This window comes from Pyxicephalus adspersus, chromosome 3, assembly GCF_032062135.1.
Source record: "Pyxicephalus adspersus chromosome 3, UCB_Pads_2.0, whole genome shotgun sequence".
NCBI lineage: Eukaryota > Metazoa > Chordata > Amphibia > Anura > Pyxicephalidae > Pyxicephalus > Pyxicephalus adspersus.
The window spans coordinates 88,588,263-88,606,986 of record NC_092860.1 but is presented as its reverse complement, the minus strand read 5'-3'; the positions used below and the strand labels follow the sequence as shown (position 1 = coordinate 88,606,986).

Here is an 18,724-nt window from a genome sequence, read left to right as displayed (position 1 = left end):
CCAGGACCTAATGGATTACATCCACGTGTCCTCAAAGAGCTGAGCTCAGTTATTTTAAATCCATTATTTCTATTTTTTAGAAACTCTTTCACATCATTTGAAAAACACACATTTGTGACTTCTTTTTGTCAAGTAGGTAAAATGTGTATATTTTTGCTTAGTGGTGCTTGAGGTACTAATCAAAGTAGCCAAATATGACTCAAACTCACCAAAATCAGAATAGTCTCACCATTAAGCACAATAGGTTATGCAATTCAATTTTATACAGAGAAGTATACAATGTTTTACTGCTGAATTTCTTTAAAATGTAAATTTGGTAGTAATTAAGATTTGTAATTCAACTTTGACTAAGTAAAATTTATGAAATTTGAGAGATATGTGCAGAGTAGTTGATATATATATATATATATATATATAAATATATATTTATATATATATATTTAATGTGACAACTGTAATTACATGTTATAAAAAACAGTTAACCTTGATTCTAAAAAAGTCATAAAGCCCATATTTTTCTTTTAATCTTGTAGCTAGCTCATGCTAACTGTATAATTAAAGTTTCACCTAGTTTTTTTTGGATCACGTTCAGAAAATCAGAAAGTAAAATTCATGATTACGTATTAAAAATGCACGCTCAAAACAGAAACATCAAAGACAAAAGTGGCACTTGATAAAAATATAATGTCACCTTCTTCTCATCATTCTGTTGCAGTCACAATTTAATGTTTATCAGGGCTTAGAAAAAGGGTAAAGAGTTGGTGAATTTTAATTTTGCCTGCCACCCATGTGTATAGAGGAATAAAGATTGAGTGTGATCTCCATAAATAGACAAGCCTCTTTATTCATCTGCCTATGAAAGTAGTTTAGTAATTCCATGCTGGGTCCCCTTTGAACAAATTTAATGAAAATCAGCATGGTGTTGTGGCAGTCAGTATTGGATTTTGTTACTATCTCCTTATGCTTCATAGTGGGAATTATTAAAATTGTGACTAATAGCCTAGCATTAACTGCTTAACATCTTTCATGTGTGACAAAAATGACAGGCTCACTCATTGCCTATTCACATTTCTCTAGATGTTGATCCCCATTCACTTGTCAATGATTTCCCAGAAAAAAAACAAATACAGGTTTATTTCTTACTTATTAAAGGGGTTAAAGTGCAGTTTATCTTTTTCATTTGGGGGCTGAAAACAAAGACTAGATTTGTGACAATAAATGAATCTGAATAGATGGTTCCCTGGTACAGTCATTGAGCATACACATGCCATATGTTGTCTGTTTTTTAAACACTTGAATTCGTTAAGAGGGATTTCTTGGGGTGATGTATATAACAAGGAACATTCCCTGGGGTTAATTTATCACCTTTGGATGTAAAGTTGTTATTATGCACCTAAATAGCTATTATTGCTAAATGGGATGTTATGAATATACTGATTATTTTGTGCTGTTTAAGCATTCCAATTTTTTTTTCATTAATTTGTATTGCCAATATACTGCAAACACATAAAATTGCTGTAAACAATAGCCAGTTTGAAATGTTGCACTTAAATTTAATTTGACATTTAAAATGATTCTGATTGAGCCTAAAATTGCTTTAAAATGATGTTAAAATACAGGCAACTTATGGTGCCAGCAGGTGTTTGTGTTAGTTTTGAAATCAACCTATTGTGTCTCCTTGGATCTTAGGCCTATACCAAAACATCTGCTACCTGTTAAAGCTTTAGAATTAGAAACATTAATAAAAGGACAGGAAGGACCCATCATAGTGGGTAGTAATGAAGTGCAGTGGTGTGCAGCTTGCTATCTCCAAAAATTAATTATCAGCTCCAGTGTGAAAGTGTCCTTTATTAGAGTAAAATTGAAATAAACCATTGTAAAACTTTAATGTCAGAATGCCCACTAATATCTCCTAAATGCCATGCACACTGGGTGTCTTTAGGTTATGATTGTGTACTGGCAGCCTATTACCCAATGGTCAGTTGTTTAAATGATCTAAGCTAAGCTGGGTACAAAAGCCATTTGGGTAAAAACAGGTATTTATAGTAGTAAGCTGACAAATGAAAGCCAGGGGCTATATTTTCCTATGCCAGATGACCTGTAATATGTTGTACACGGTGTGGCTGGCTCCTGGATATTAGGAAGTGAACTTTAAGGGAAGAAACTTTGCTTGACGGACAGTAACACACTTTATAGGGAGAATAGGGCTGTCACCGTAGGAACTCTTAAATTTAAAAATAAATAGGGAAGTGCTAGGTTTGTAGTTTACAAAGTGTAGCTGAAATAATAATGCTAACGGTTGACGGATACATTTATTACATTTTTGTTCTTGGGTTTAGATATCCTTTTTTTAAAATACAGTACATTACTACAATGCATTAGCACTCATCATTTTGAATGTCAGATTCAATTACCATGTAGTACTGCTATGGTGCATGGAAAACAATGCTGTGTGTCTGTTTACTTTGACTTTTTGGTGTGCTGTTAAGCCTTTTGTAAAAGTAGAAAAAACAGAAAAGAAGAGCTTTTTGGCAGTGGGTTTGTATATTTACTTAATAGTTGGTGATGTGCATTAGACAGAGTTTAACTAAGCTTTAGGCATTATGTAGTATAGGTAACAAAGCAAGAATAATGTTACAACAAAAGATTTGTAAAGCAACGCAAAAATGTATTTTTTTCCCAATGCTTTCGCCCTGTGGCTTCTTCAGGGGAGCTCAGAGACTTTAACTATGATAACTCAGGGTAAATAAACATAGTTTTAAAGCTGAATAAAGTACATACAAAAGCAAACAAAGTTAAACAAACAAACAAACAAATAAAAAACGTTATTTGTGTTGGTTTTCATAAAACTGTTAGAGGGAACCTCCCTGGGATTTCTCCTAGGTCTCCCCTGACTCCAACTGTGCATGTTCTTTTCAGGGAATGCACAGTGTAACACCAAGGACTCCACTATCATGTGGCATTTAAGGAGGGAACTCCAGTCAGCCCTCAGTTAGGCTATTTTTACATGTTGAATATTACAGGGCTTGGCAATCATTATGTTTTATGGAGAATTTTGAGTCCCCTTTTATTACTCATGCTGTTGGGCCATTTCTTATTTTTTTAAATTTGAACATACGTGCAATAACGCAACACACTAAGTTGCCAATATCTGAATTCACCCTTAATGTTTTGTTTGTATTAGGATAACCCATACAGCATGGGATATAAGATGCATAAGAATTGAATGAAGTGCCTGCTTGTTAGGTACCACTGGTATAGGCAGGTACCATACTTCCAATATGGGGATACTCCTGTAAATGTGCCCTAATTAGAATGTTTTATATTTTTATACAGCTTAGTTTAGCACTGTATTTCTCCATTTCATTTAATTAATGCAATAAAAGGAAAAGAAGCATGCTTTGAGACAAGTAAGCTGGAAGTGCAAAAGACTAAAATTTTTTTGGTAAAATGATTATCGAAATTTTAGGAGCCTTCTGTAAAATAGAAGCTCAATTCTGTTTACTAAAGCAAAACAACATACAATGTGTAGTCATCCACAGACCTCTTACAGGCACAGAACTTCCAAATATTTTAGGACAAATACAGCATAATATTAAACAAAAAAGAATGGTTTAAGGAACCTCTAAGCTGTTGTCAGCCAAATGACAAAGTAAATCTCTGATTTCCTAACATCAGACACAATACGCAATGATAGTGTGTAGTAACTCAGAAAGAACATTTATACAATGAAAACTAATGAAAATTGAATTCTGATTGCTGCCATATAATAAAGTATTTTGAAGTCTACTTTCTTCTGTATCAACAAGTAATTTTGTGATAAAAAATGTTTTTGTAATATGCAATACTTACCTAAAGTGCAGTTGATCTTTGGTCTGTTGTCTTCCTGATGGTCTTCAGAATCCTCCTGAATTGAGTTAAGGCTACACATGAAATGGGTCAAGGTTGTAAACTGGCAAGAGTTTAAAGAGCTCATGTATGATGCTATGCAGGTCAAAATCCCCGAAAAACAGCAGTTTATCAGACGCAATATTGTAAATTACAAAATTCTGGGAGAAGGGGGTATCGGGTTATACGATACATTAAGTAAGAATTTCTTAAAGTTTATTTGTAGTTGCTTTTTTAAAATTTTTGATAGGACTAAAATGGTTGAAACCTCTGTTTCATGTTTTTATTGCCTCTTAGTCTCTGATGAGTTTATTCACCTTTTTTATTTGATCTGTTGACCATTTTCACTGAAAGAAAAAATAATGGAAAATCCAAAATTGGAACTGGGATAAAAAAATAATTATTTCTGTGGGAGCAACAGCTATAATTTTCTTAGCAATTTATAGCATTAAACCTAAATCTTCTATAATCATCACATCACATTAAAACATATACTCATCATCAGTAATCCCGATCTAATCCAGCACCACTGCAAGCACATTTGTACAAAGTTCTAAAAAAAATGACATTGCAGAAAGATGTAGGTGTGCAAAAGGATTCTGTTCCCAACAACATCACAAAAAAAGTTGCCATTTGGCATTACAGGTGTTCATTTAGTATTACATTGTGTAACAAACTAAAGTTTTGTGATTATAAGTTACATTATATATTTCTTACTTTTTTGTTAAATGACACCTTCTACTGGACAACCATATTTAATATGCAAAAGTAGTTTCTGATCTTCTTGTAGCATGTATCTGTAGAATCAGAGTGAGATGGATTCTAATAGTATAGTCCAGATATTTTATATTAAATAATGCAGAGATAATTTAATTTAATCTTTAAAAATACATGGCATTCATCTGAACTAACGATTCACTTTGACAATTTAGTCATGTTATAAATGACTAATAGTGTCTTTACATGGCATCAATTCCTTAGCCTCATACAGACGTTTTTAAAATTTATAGACCATCCGACAGTAATAGACTTTATAATGTATAGCTTTAGCAGTCTTTTGAAGTCTAAAATAATGTAAGGCATACCAAAATGTATTAATATACAGATTACACTGAATAATAAATGCATAATACAAATTAGCTCATTCTACTATTTAATCTGAAAGCCTTCAGATAACAAAAAAACGCTGTATTAATTGCACTGACATTCAAATACTATATTCTTTCTGACTCTTTATTCTGTGGTTGTGATATCACATTTTTGGAGATAACATGTTATCTGGATGTCTATTATATAACTGCACAAAGCCATTGCTGTCATTTCCATGACGATCTCATTCAGTAGTGCCATCTAAATGTTAAGAAATGTATAATAAAATAGTGATACCATAAAATAATTTGCAATAAAATAATGATTATCAAAACTATTGTCAAATGGAATATCACATAGAAATGTATTTGTGGAAAAATACATTTTCTATGTGCTTTTTTTTATTAAAAATTACAATTAAACATTAGTTTAAAAAACAGAAAAATCTAGTTTTAAAGTTTTTCTTTTAGCACATCATTATGAATCCGGTAGGTTTTAAAGCCCACTTCTTGTCTAGGTTTAATGCTGTAATACAATTTATTGCAGGCAAATGTAAACAGTTTAAAACTTTTGGCAAAGCTAAACACACACATTATTTAAATATTTAAGACTGTTTTAACTAACAAATATATTTGTGTTTCTATTCATTCAGTCGTAAGATTAGGCTATGGTTACTCTGGCCATGAGGTTGCAGTGCGTTTACCGATTCCTCATGCCAGTGAAAAGTGCATGGTGTCCCTGTGAAAGCTCCATAGAAGACAAATGGGGGCAGCAGTGAGCTTCCAGCTATCAAATGTACAGATGATGGTTCTTAAGGAACTAACTCTGTGGTACAAGAGACCGAGCAGCTGGCTTGGCACATCCCTGCTTGCCAGGGTAAAAGACCTTATCTTTCACGGCTGTAATTAAGTTACATTAACATTTTCTGCCTCCATTTCATACTTATGTCATTCCAGTCTTTGCTTCTTTCCCCATTCTTTTTTTAAGCACATGGTATACAAGGGATAATAGGAGGCTGACCTATCAAATTTAGGTTCATACACTGCAATTAAATTATGGTATGGTTAAAAAAAAACAAAGCGTTGTTCATCTGTGCTTGCTATATTTGCCAAAAATTCAGCTTTAAATCCACCAACCCAACTGTCACAACCCAACCAATCCATTATCTCACTGTCACTTTATATCTCTCTCTCACATAAGGAAACTTTTACACACAGTTCACATCTTTAATAAATGGTGATTATTTAATTTGTTCAAGTGAATGGAGCTACTAATCAGCCATTTAAGGTCATTACAGTACAAGGATGAAAGCACTGATCACCACCATTAAAAATAACTGATTGCCCTTCTATACATTTTGTGCTATGGACATGCAGAACAAAAAAAATGCTTTTAGCCTCCTTTTATTTGTATTGTCAAGCTCAGCATGTGTTGCAATGGAGGACTGATGTGACTTTAAAGAAAGAGTTATTCACATACTGTAAAATATTTAAAACCCAATACAGTTCCTGAATGTCATGAAATAGTTCTGTTCTACTTATAAAGCATAGAGATATTGAAGGAGAATAAAAAGTTTTGATCTTTAATTGAGAGTTAGAGTAGAACATATATATGGCCTTCATCAATATACTCCCCTTTGTACAACTTCTGTTTGTTTATATTTTATGGAAACATTCATTTTGAAAAGTATGGTTTTACAGACCTTTCTCAGTGGAATTATTTTTTTTAATAATAATTTCCCATATCCCTGATTTATTAATTTATAGTGCCTCCTGCGTATGACTATGTGAACTTTTTCTTTCTTTCATTTTACACTTGGGTATTAAGTGCCCGTATTCATTCAATATCATCGAAACATTTTTATGACTATAAATGTCACATCGCAATTCCAGTAACTATGAATCCTGTTGTAGATAATTGCTTTGCTATAATAATAAAAGAAAAAGAACATTTAAAACTTTGACACTGTACTTAAAATGAAACCCTATTGTACTTTTCACCACAAGTCTAGACTTTTGCTTTTAAAATAATTTTCAATGACTAAAATCATAATAATATTGGCACTTGAAAGCAAATATGCCTTTTTACAGAAATTATATATCTAAAGAAATATTTTTTGAACATTTTATTTGCAGTACCTTTTATGGGAAATTTCATTACATTTTGGTGTTCATTTCTGAACTAATAGTGCTTGTTCCTCGTATGCCTAATATATGTACTAAGCTCCTCCCCAAGAGATTGCAACATTAGAATGTATGTCAGTTTTTGTCACTGTAAATAGTACATCTCTCTACGTGGACTGCTACATAATCTTCAGTTTTCTGAAGATCCTATGTTTTTCCTTCTCCCAAACTTTATAATGGTTGTTTCTGCCAGTAGGCCTCTTAATAAGGGGATCACAGTGTTGCACATGTGCTTCCAAGTTTTCAGTAGCATTGCAATCTTTCCCCTGCAGCAATCTTAAAAGTTAGCATAGAATGCATGGTAATAAATACGCTATATCCATTACACTTTTAGAAAACTGATGCCTTGGGAAGTGTGTGTGTGTGTGTGTGTGTGGGGGGGGGGGGGGGGGGGGGGGTTGAGAACGTCCAGTTGCAGTCAAGGTCAATAGTCACACTGGTACTTTCTGTAATGAAAGCACTGTCAGTGTTTTCTGGTGTCCTTGAAAGCCCATCTCCGGGCAATTATTTAACCTTCCTCCCAACGTTCTCTAATCCACCTTGCTTACTGTATGAGGCAAGATATATTCACCTAAATCTGCCAACTTTGGCAGTTCTGTTTCAAGAGCGCAGGGGAAAGCAGCTAATCTAAAGCTGCAGATGTGCCTCCAGTGCATGGTCCTTGACAGTCTTGAACTGACGCCGCTGTTGTAGATTCCTGTTCTTAATCCTTAAACAACCTCTCCACTTGATAGCCAATAGAAAGTGTCCACCCCACATTGGCAGTGACTTCCAAAAGGGTGAAAAGTAAAGGCTAAGTGGTCATGTGACCATGTCTTTTGGTACTTAAAAGAGATCTTGCGATAAGGGTCTGAACAGGAATGTTCTGCTAATTATACATAACATATACATGTGTTGTATTTTACTGTAAAGTGGATTGTTAGGCTTTATGTTTATGAAAGTGTTACTGACCTAGAAGTGCCTCAGTAGAATTTCTTCTTCATTTTTTAACAGTGCCAGTTAAGGTTCCTAGAGTTTTCCTGGGTTTTCTAGTTTTTTTTTCTTTCGGTACTACATGCTCAGCAATTATATATACCCATTAAGGTGTTTTGATATTTGCGAAACATCCTCCATGTAAGTCAATCCATAGTTTGCACTAGGGCTTAGGTGTAAGTAGTACAACTTACGAAACGTGCTGTGATGTTTTTAGGAAAGGTATGTATAGAACATTGCTTCTTCCACCAGCCACAATCTGCCTGCATTGTATAGAGATACAAAAACAATGCAATAAATGCAATAAAAATCAGAAAGGTGTTATTTAAAAATTGCATTAAGACTTTGCCAATGGGTTTTAATAACCTTTAAGTGGAATTTGCACTTCCATAACACATCAGGTCAAATGCACATGTCAATAGATTCTGAATGATCTCAAAAGAATTTCAAACTAATGCAAGACTTATGCTATTACCACAAGTCCAAAGCCTTTTTGACATAGGAGCTTAGCATGTGGATGAGCAGGGGAATAAGGAACCAAGGAAGGTAAAATAAAAGATTAACTCTCTCACTCTGTCTAGTTCCACAACATCCTTTTTGTGAACTAGTGTCCAAAACTGCATATTCCAAATGAAGTTTAACTAATGCTTTGTACAAGGACAAGATTATGTCTTAATCTCTGGAGTCTGTACCTCTCTAATAGAATAAAGTATTTTGCTTGCTATAGAAATTGGAGCTTTGTTGCATGCTTCTGTTATATCTATGATCTACCAAAACACCCAGATCCTTCCAAATTTTTGACCCCTGCCAAGATATATTCCCCCTCAGGTTTAGGGGGCTCCCCCACCACTCCTTTGGGGCTGTTGTGTATGAGGGGCATGTGAGTTCTTCTGAGGATGCAGTACAAATACTGTCACCTGACAAGCTGGAGGAATTTACCTTGTTTATGGTGATGCCATCTACATTAATCTGGTGCTGGCTGTGATTTTGGGATAGAAAAGTGAGTATCATCCTACCAATGTGATATTCAGCTGTATTTCTTTTTGTATCGGGTATCAGGCATGTCATCAAATATGTTGGCACATAAATATCTTGGTTAAAGCATGCTGGAATAGCCAGATCACCATGAAAGATCTGTTAATAATGTACTCTATGGATTTCTTGATCTGACAAATAAAAATATTTAAATTTTTTGGGGTTCTATTTTAGGATGTTCCACCTCCTGGTTCCTACAATGTAAGTGAATCATATGAAAATATGCACGCCAAGGGCAAATATAGGCCGCCCAGGACAGTCCAAGCAAAGAGAAAACAATCTTCCTTTCTTAGTGGAGTCCCCAGAGACCTTGCTCTGCACAAAGACACCTATGTGCCAGGTAAGATTATCTCATGCATGCGTTGTGCAAAATCTTCTAACAATTGAAAAGTTTAAATCTTTGCTTGTGACAACTGGGAGACCATTCATCTTTGTAGGTACGCTATTAGTCGAAAAGGGAATAAAGGCCTCAATAATCTACTAATGTAGGAAAACTTAAAACACTTACATTGATTTCAAGATCTGAAGGTCAAGGTTAGTAGGAACAATTACAGTGGTCCTCAGTATGTCCCTCTTACAGACAGCTAAAAAGTTTATTGGTGTCATACTGCTGACTTCCCAGAGGCTCTTAATCCAGAACTATGCAGGCACTATCTAATAAAGGTCAATCTCTGAGTAACTCTAGAGTCCCATGGAACCTTGGTTGAGGGCTGCTGTAATAATAATTTTTGATCCAGAGAAATAATCTTACTGGCCTAATAAGTGGGTAAGGACTTTTTTGTAAAAATCTAGTCTGGTAAAATTTGCAACAGTTTCATAGGGGGGTTGTTTTGACTTTGTTTGAACTAAAGATGGAGGAGTTGTTGATGCTTGAACTTAAAGGACCTTGGTGTTTTTTAACTTTTATTGGGCTAATTTTTCATAGGATGAGCCAGAGTTAATTGTCCTAGAGTATTATACTACATTGTTTGCAAAGCTAAAATCCACAATGGTATAATAATAATGTGGAAATAGCTTTCTTGTATTGTATACACAGAGATTGACACTGATGATGGGTAGTTTCTTATCTTTCTACAAAATTAAAAAAATACTTATCATAGGCCAAAATAAAAAAAAATGTGGAGGACAGTTGTCCAAAGACAACTTAGGCACTTGGCTAGTAAACAGGGGAAGTACTAGTTTTACTTGACCCCAAAACTCTGTAGTCAAAATTCCCCCTCTGATCTACATTAACCATTCAGTCTCTTTTCCTAGCACTGTTGTGCAGTGCAGTAGGGGGGGATAGTATCTGTTCATACGTTGGGATCCAAGGCAGGATAACTATATGGGCAATAAAGAATTGGGAGACCAGTCTGTACTCCCACTAAGTGTGTCAGCTGCAGTTACCCATTTAGTTATTTGTGTTAGTGAATTGTCTAAAACTGCCAGAAACATTTCTTGGACAATTCCCTGAGACTTGTCATTACCAATTAGATTCCTAATCACTTGTATTAATCTGTTTCTTGTTTAAAGAAAATGACCATAAGATCTTTTACATTACACTATCAGGAATCTGGTGTATGCCGGGAATTATAAAGCATTGTGATAATGCTTCATGCCAGTAAACTTCAAGTTCATATGCCCACAAATACCCTAATTATTGATATCTACATGCTGAAAGCTAATGTAATGGTGAATGCAAAAAGAAACAACTCTATCACAGAATACAATGCATTAGGTTGGTTTGCCAGGAGCTTAGAGCGTTTTAGAACTGAAGACAATTGACATAAAAGTGCTACAAGTAATGGTAATAATTTGTCTTCCTGTATACGGATTTTGTCTGAACAATGTTAGACCACTAATATGATCTCTCTGACTCTGACATGACTGATTACATAAAACAGTTGCTTCCATTTGGCTAAAGAGGAAACATTTTTATACATTTCTTTAAATAATTATTTGAAGTCGAATATATAATATACTATGTTCATCAGGGTTTTATTATTTGTACTTGAGTATATATAATATATTCAAGCAGGTTTTCATAGGCTGATGATGTTATAAAAAATTCCAGTTTGCAGAGTATGTAAAATAGCAGAGGTAAACACTGGCATCTTTATAAAAGTGATTCTTTCTTATCTTCCCAACCTTTGAGACTTCCTACAAACAGAAGCACCACAGGGGATATTTCACTGAGTTTGTCAGGAAACCTTATATCCAAATAATGCTTTTTTCCATATGCCAAAGTCCCCTCCGTATCATCTACAGCGGAATTGCTTTCATATACACAGCTGTGGCGAGGAATAAAAACAACAGGCACCTTATTTCATCTACAATTAGTCAAAGCAATGGAATGAAGCCACATAGTAGCCGAGTCTGTAGTAAATGAATAAATGTGCTATTACATTGGAAATAATGAACCCAATTATATAATTTTCTGTAGAGAATTTTTTTACAAGCACATTCATTGTACATTCTGTTGTATGCCATGCACATACAATAACCTTCACTATGTGCTATACAGGAAAACCGCTGTGACCAGGAACGTTTTTACTTTTGTTGTGGACAATAGCTTAAAACAGGTTTAGGCTTTGGTCTTACAAATGAACAATGTGAGCAAATAACAATGCTTGCTTTTTGTGGAAAAGAAAATAAATGATTATAGAAAAAAAAATAACCTACTTAGTGAAGATGAATCAGAAGATGTCTTTTGAAAACATCACAGCTATAAGTGCAGAGGGTCTTGTTTATTAATGTGGCTATTTTTCTTTGATGATTTATAGTTATTTATGTTTTTTCATTTGTCCTTGTGTTGTTATTATTATAATTACTTTTCCCCTAATGACTAAAGTGTTGACTTTCAAATTATTTTGTTCCAGTTTCACAATGTGTTTTAGGGCTTTTTGTGTCAAAACTTGCATCCTTCACCATACAATTCAATAGAATGCAAGAGCTTCTTCAATAAGAATGATGTAGCTTCGAAGGAAGTCAAATGCAAGTCAGAAGGAGGTCAACTAGGTAAATGAGGCAGTGATGCTTCCAATGCTGTCTCTGTACTTGGTAATGTGTCAGTACAGATCACAGCATACAGAGCAAAACAGTAATGTGTGATTACTGTCTAAATAGGCCAGAAAGGAAAGGATCAGGATCTACTTCTAGATGGTAGTCGTCTGGTTCAGCCCAACAGAGAAATTTCTCAGTTTTAATAAAGACTCATTGCATAATCCAAGTTGTGACATGTTCTTATCAGATCAGAACTGTGTACAAAAAAAGAACAAAAAAAGAGCAATCCAGAGATTTTTGCAGGTCTTCACGGATTTTTTGCAACTTTTTACTTTTTGCTTATCTTTTGTATATTAGTACTGCTTTGGCTGGGAGGAAGGGAATGCCACAAAAACAGGTCTTGAAATTTGAAAAACTACTTAAAGTTTTAAGAAAAAAGAATCTTTTATCATCAGGAAATCAGTAGAGTATTTAAGAATGTCCTCAGTGGGTCTTATGCTGCTTGTACTTTTTAATTTCCGAATATTTGCCAAGTACAAACTTGTTTTTTTTATTGTTGTATGACCTAAGGTTGTTCACAAGTCCGATTTGTAAAGTGGAATGTGGGATTACTTTGTTGTGTAAACTAAGGCTGTTGTTAAATTATTAATTCAGCAGAGCCATTTTCTCTACATAGCTACTTAATATGTGGGTGATGTTTAGTTAAACATAATCACATCCCCTAGATTTGATGAATGCAATTAAATTAGATGTGTAATTAAATGAGAACTGCTTTACATTGAGCCAGAACCTATTCATTGTGTGGTGTTTGTCATAAGCGTTGATTAATGTCTCATACATGACTCTTCTTTTTTCATTACACTGTTTGCCATAAAAATGAAATATCAGAATTACAATGCCTCATAAAGTTTATGAAAGACTATAAACTAATAGATTTATTACTCCAAACATTACAGATCAAAATGTTTTCTGCAATGTCTTCTTTGTAATCCTCTGACCACTCAGATATAGTTAACCCTTGAAGCACACATGTTGATATTCACCCAGAAAGTTCAGTGTGTGGGGAAACATTAGTTAATGTTTCTGCTGTCCTAAAGCTTAGCCCTTAGCTTCTGCTGTGGGCTGCTTCTTATAGTCTCAGGTAATACAGAAGAAACTATGAAACACTACGGGCCTGATTTATTAAAGCTCTCTAAGACTGGAGAAGATAGACTATCATGGGTGAACCTGGGTGATAGTAGCAAATAATTGCTAGAAATCCTTTCCATGTTTGCTGGATCACCCTCGTTCTCCTTCGATAGTCTTTCTTCTCTAGTCTTGAAAAGCTTTAGATATTCAGGCCCAATATCAGAACCCTTTCTGTGTAATACTTGATCACCGATCATCATGACGAGCCAATGTTAGGGAGCAGTGAGCTTTCATCATTATAGATCTGTTCTCACTGTATCTGCATGAACGGAAGAGATTTGCTGGACACGGGGGAAAAAAAGCCTTTTTAAATAAATTAGTTCAGCTCTGGGCGACCTTAGAGGGGTACATGTCTAGCAAGAAGATTGTAAGACCTCCATGTTTTCTTACAGCTCACACTTCATTAGCACCAGGCTTAATATTTTTTAACAGTGCAGGTGAAAGATAAATGCTGTGCACATACTCTCCCACGGTAAAAGATTTATTCATTTTTCTTCACAGAAAAAGGAACCGACAACTGTCATTCACTAAGAGGTTTTCCAAAATGTTGGCAACATTTTTCCATGTAATAAATTTTGCTTTGATTGAAAGTGCTCATTACATCTTCATAAAATGTCATGATTCACAAGTGATACTGGAACAGGTGACAAATAGCTTTTTGTAGGCGATTAGATTTATAAATATGGGGGATCTTTTTCTCATAGTCATGTTCTGCATAAGCCTTGTTTGAATACAAGCTGCCACTACATGCATATTCTGTGCAAACTGATTTAGCCCAAGCATCCATAATGGTGTTTGCCTATCTTCTTGGCAACTAACATATCTTCTACTATACCGATAGAGGTTCTGTTTGCAGAGTAGATTGTCTTTTCAACAAGCACTGTCCACAAGCTGCTCTGTGTGCCTCAAAAGAAGGGGCACAAGATGTACAGTTTAAGGACAGAAACCATTAGATGATTGTCTGCCTTGCTGTAATTCATGTTTGTATGCTATGTTGTCAGGGTTTTGTTAGTGTTTTAAATGCTTCACTTTTCTCATACAAGTCAAAAGGACTACAAAGCAGCTGGATGCAGCTTAGAAGCAGGCATATTGCAGGTCAGAATAGGTTAAGTGCAGGTCAACTGTACCTGTCAGTAAACTATAAATGATCTTGAGAGCATCTTAATCTAATGTCCAATGAAAGTGTAATGTGCTTGAAAGCAAGCGGATTTTTACTTAGGAATACATGCTGCAAATATGCCTAGTTAGCCCCACCAGGATACCCAGTGCAATCCACTGTTCATTACTAATATAATCCATGCTGCCTTGATAAACTGCCCATAACGAAGGCTGCCTGAGTCTCGAATAAGAACACTTGGCCAGGTGGTGATTGTGCTTGCTGCTGCCAAAAATCCTTTTTGGCTGGAGGTGGTCTTTACAGGGTTTTCAAAACTAAGCTGTCTTTGGTTACCAACTTTTGATGTTGGATGTATAGCATATATGTATAGTATATATATCAAAATAATACATTTGTCATTTTGTATACTTGGGTCAAGAACAGAATGATACGTTATCTGAGAGTAAGTATGGCTGGCATGAGTCACTGGCCTCCATTGAATATTGACCTACTTGATTATTTTATGTGCACATAAGTAAGGTTGGTCTGTAGATAAGGGCAGAAAACTAAGCTACAGACAAGTTTGGTTTAGCACAAAAAATTTAGTAGGAGATAATTACTGTAGTTTGAGTAGTGCTTGAGTTTATAGTATTCTGTGTATACAGGCAACAACATTATTAGTTATCCTTAGTTATATACATACAGTCCCTCTGATGTACTGTCTAGTGGCTTACTAGAATGATTAACAGTTTTTTTTAAAGGGATATATTATAGGAATAACATTTGTGGGTTCTGGCTATGTTTGTTGCGGTGATCCCCCATAGGGATTAGGTTCAGGTTCACGAATTACCTGCATACGTAGAGCTGACTAACTTCATAAGTAGAAGTAATTATCAGTAAGGAAACCTAACTAAAAGCCAATTTCTAGCTCTTCATCTATTTGCTACCTTTTCATTCTTATTTATCATTTTTTTTCATTTGTTGTTGATTTAAGGATGGTGGTCTCATACATGTTTTGCTGTAAGACTTCTACTTTTAAAATAGTCTTTGGATGCTGTGCTGGTATTTTGGTGGTTTCATTTATTTTCAAAGTATATTGTTTCATTTTACGTCATAGGATTTTTTAAAATTAAGCTTGGAATGTTTAGAGTGCATCATTCAGTTGTTATGGACCATATTTTTATGTAGCTGTCTTTTATTTGCAGCACTCATTATCATTGGTTAGAAAATTGATAGAGATTAGCCAGTTTCAGTTCATTTGTGATAAGGGAGAACAGGGACAGTCAGAGCAAACTACTGGTCTTTATTATTTGTCCCCATGTCAGTGCTTAGCTTCCCATGCTATTTTGACAGTAGTGTGCCTGTTGTCTCTAAAAATGACTAGAATTTACTATCAGGATTCTCCTCCACCTTAGTGGAACTCTCTGCTAAGTTTGAATTCACCAAATTTCATGCAAGTTGAAGTAATTTGCTCACTCATATTTTCCCCAACAATGCACAGTTACCAAAATAGAAACGAAAAAGTCAACAAAGATTATTTTTCATTGTTATGTTTGTTGAAATGTTTATTATGCACATCAAAGCATACATTTTTTGAATGTGCTAAAATACATCAAGCTTTGAGTTCTTCCTTTAGTCTCAGGTAATATACAAGAAACTTTGAAACACTACGGGCCTGATTTATTAAATCTCTTCAAGATTGGTGAAGGTGGACTATCATAGGTTAACCTGGGTGATCCAGTAAAGCTGAAATGGATTTCTTTAAAATTATCTGCTAATTAGTTGCAAATTATTTCAATCCTGGACCAGTTGCATTTTCTTTTTGCTTGTGTTTATTCTATTTATTTTAAATGTGAAAATAAAGCAGGTTTTTTGGTGACACATAAAACTTCACAAAAAAAAAGTACAACATTGTGCAACATTTATTGCAGGTAGGTATTAATTATCCAACATATACAATCCTCAGCCCGTCAGGTGCCACCTTTAAAGAGGAACTAAACTCATTGATGGGTAATGAACTGCTATCATGTACAGCATACTTGCCTAATGTGGCACAGACTTACCTGCACGGAACCACCCAGGACCTGCCATCGCTGCATCCTCAGAAGGTTCCTTTTTGGCCATTGGATGGTCAATGATGATGTTACAATGTAAATTGTGCACACGAAATACATTGTTTCTGGCGGCTTGCACCACTGCACACAGAGCTACGCTACATGGCGCGTGCGCAGTACAGTGTAAAGTTTAAACAAAAAGTCAGCAGAAGCCAGGGCTTTAATAAGCTATACCTCTTGGTGACTTTTTTATTTTTAAATTCAGGTATGCTTTACCTCAACTTATATTTTAGGTTACACTGACAGATGTTTTTCAGCTTTCTCCATGGAATCACAGGTGAAATTATGTATTTGTTAAAAAAACGACATATAAATATATATATATATATATATATATATATATATATATATACAGATCCTTTTTTATCCTGTTTGCAAAACATTCCTTAATAATGGTATTTGTAGAATATTTAGGCGAGCTTGGTTAATTTATTAGTTTTAGGTTGATTTTCCACATGCATTTTTTTAATTCAGATAAGGTTTCATAGTGAGAAATTAGGTAATACAATAAATGGGAAGCAGAACATTTTGTGGCATGATAAATATTTGCTGGCCTGGATTTAATAAAGCAATAAAAAGGTTTGCATAGCCACTTTTATTTTTTACATGGGGCATATTGTTAAAATAAAAAAGTTACTGTTTACAATACACACATACTGTTTCAATTGTGTTTAGGTTCTATAACTGGGTAAATTTAATAAAAGTTATAATATTTTATCCACGTGGTAAGCAGATAAATGATAATGTAAGACTAGGCTCAGTTTCGACTTGTTGTTAACCCATGGTTTAATAAATCAAAACTACGTTGTTGTTTCAGTAATATGAGAATGTTCCAAGCATACCAAGAGGTCAGCACCTGTTTCTTGTTAATCACTTATTTTATACAGATATGCATGATGGAAGTGCATAGCAATGGTTTTATGTGAAATTGATACATAGATCAGTTAAAAACATTAACTGTACTCCACTGATGATCCCCTTCTACAGGTATTGCAAAAGCTTCAGAATGAAAAATTCTGTGTGACTTCTCACTGAACTATAAAATGGTGTGTGCCAAACACTGGAAACACTGATATGATGTTGCATTCTGTAGGAATTTGTGTTAATGATTTAAACACATGTGCTTCACTTACATAGAAAAAGCTTTTCCCAGTACGAAATGTTCTGAACATTTGAAGCAAGAAGAGAAAAAGCATAAACAGTTCTTGTTACTGTTCTGTCTAAGTTAGAAGTGAAGAAAAAACTAAAAACATAAACTATACCCTCATTTAATCTACCTAAATACATTTCTTGTTGATACCTGAAACTATTTTATATCAGACAGCTTTGAACTGTTGAGCATCAGTATCAGTATGGGAGCATCAGAATACAGACTGTAAGAGAAAGGTGCAGCACATAAAAGATTTTATCAGTTCATTTCAGCCTATTTATATCCAATTATATGTCTTTTACATCTTATTGCATTGGTTGCAAAGGGTCAGGGACCTGGCTATGCTGTCTTGCAAAGTATCAAAAATATGAAATGTTTTTTGTTTCCAAAATCAGGATTTGTTTACATTACATTTGACCAGTTGAAGAATAAGTAGAAAATAATGAAAAACAGACAAAAGAACATCTCAGATTATATAAAAGCTTTTTAGGAAAGTACTAAAACAGCAGATTTTTTATGTTCCATATTTTTACCTATTTTTTTAATAAAACCATCACCAGAACCATTGTTCTGATAGCAACACTTTTAGTTGACTATATTCCACTCTTTTTCTTTAGTGTATTGTGTGGTGATGCCTTCTTATTAATAAGGTGGCATCCCAATAGCCCTTGGTGAAATTCCAATGAGTAATAGATTAAAGAGGCTATAATTAAATCCTATGTGTCTCACAGCTGATGTTAAAAAAGCCATAAAGAACAAAAAAAGATCATTCCAAAAATATAAAAAAGAAGGATCACCTTCATCGTTTGAAAACTATAAAGAATATAACAAAAGGAGAATGTAAAAAGGAGATAAAATGTGCAAAACTTCAAAATGAAAGACAGATTGCAAAGGAAAGTAAGTCAAACCCTCAATTTTTAAAAAAATATATTATTAGCAAAAAGATCAGATCTGAGCATGTAGGCCCCATAAAGGATGTTGGATCAGTAACTGGGGATAAAGAAAAGGCCGATTTAGCTCTGTACAC

The 18,724-nt window shown here is 34.5% G+C and overlaps 1 protein-coding gene across 1 annotated transcript in view; it reads left to right on the top strand.

The window, feature by feature from the left end:
• The window catches only part of STPG2 (sperm tail PG-rich repeat containing 2), a gene marked incomplete in the record, with an annotated part of 262,587 nt that overhangs the window by 102,655 nt on the left and 141,208 nt on the right, over positions 1-18,724 (top strand). Inside the window, 1 exon segment of the mRNA XM_072406812.1 lies at positions 9,342-9,508. Coding sequence (XP_072262913.1) covers positions 9,342-9,508 — 167 coding nt within the window.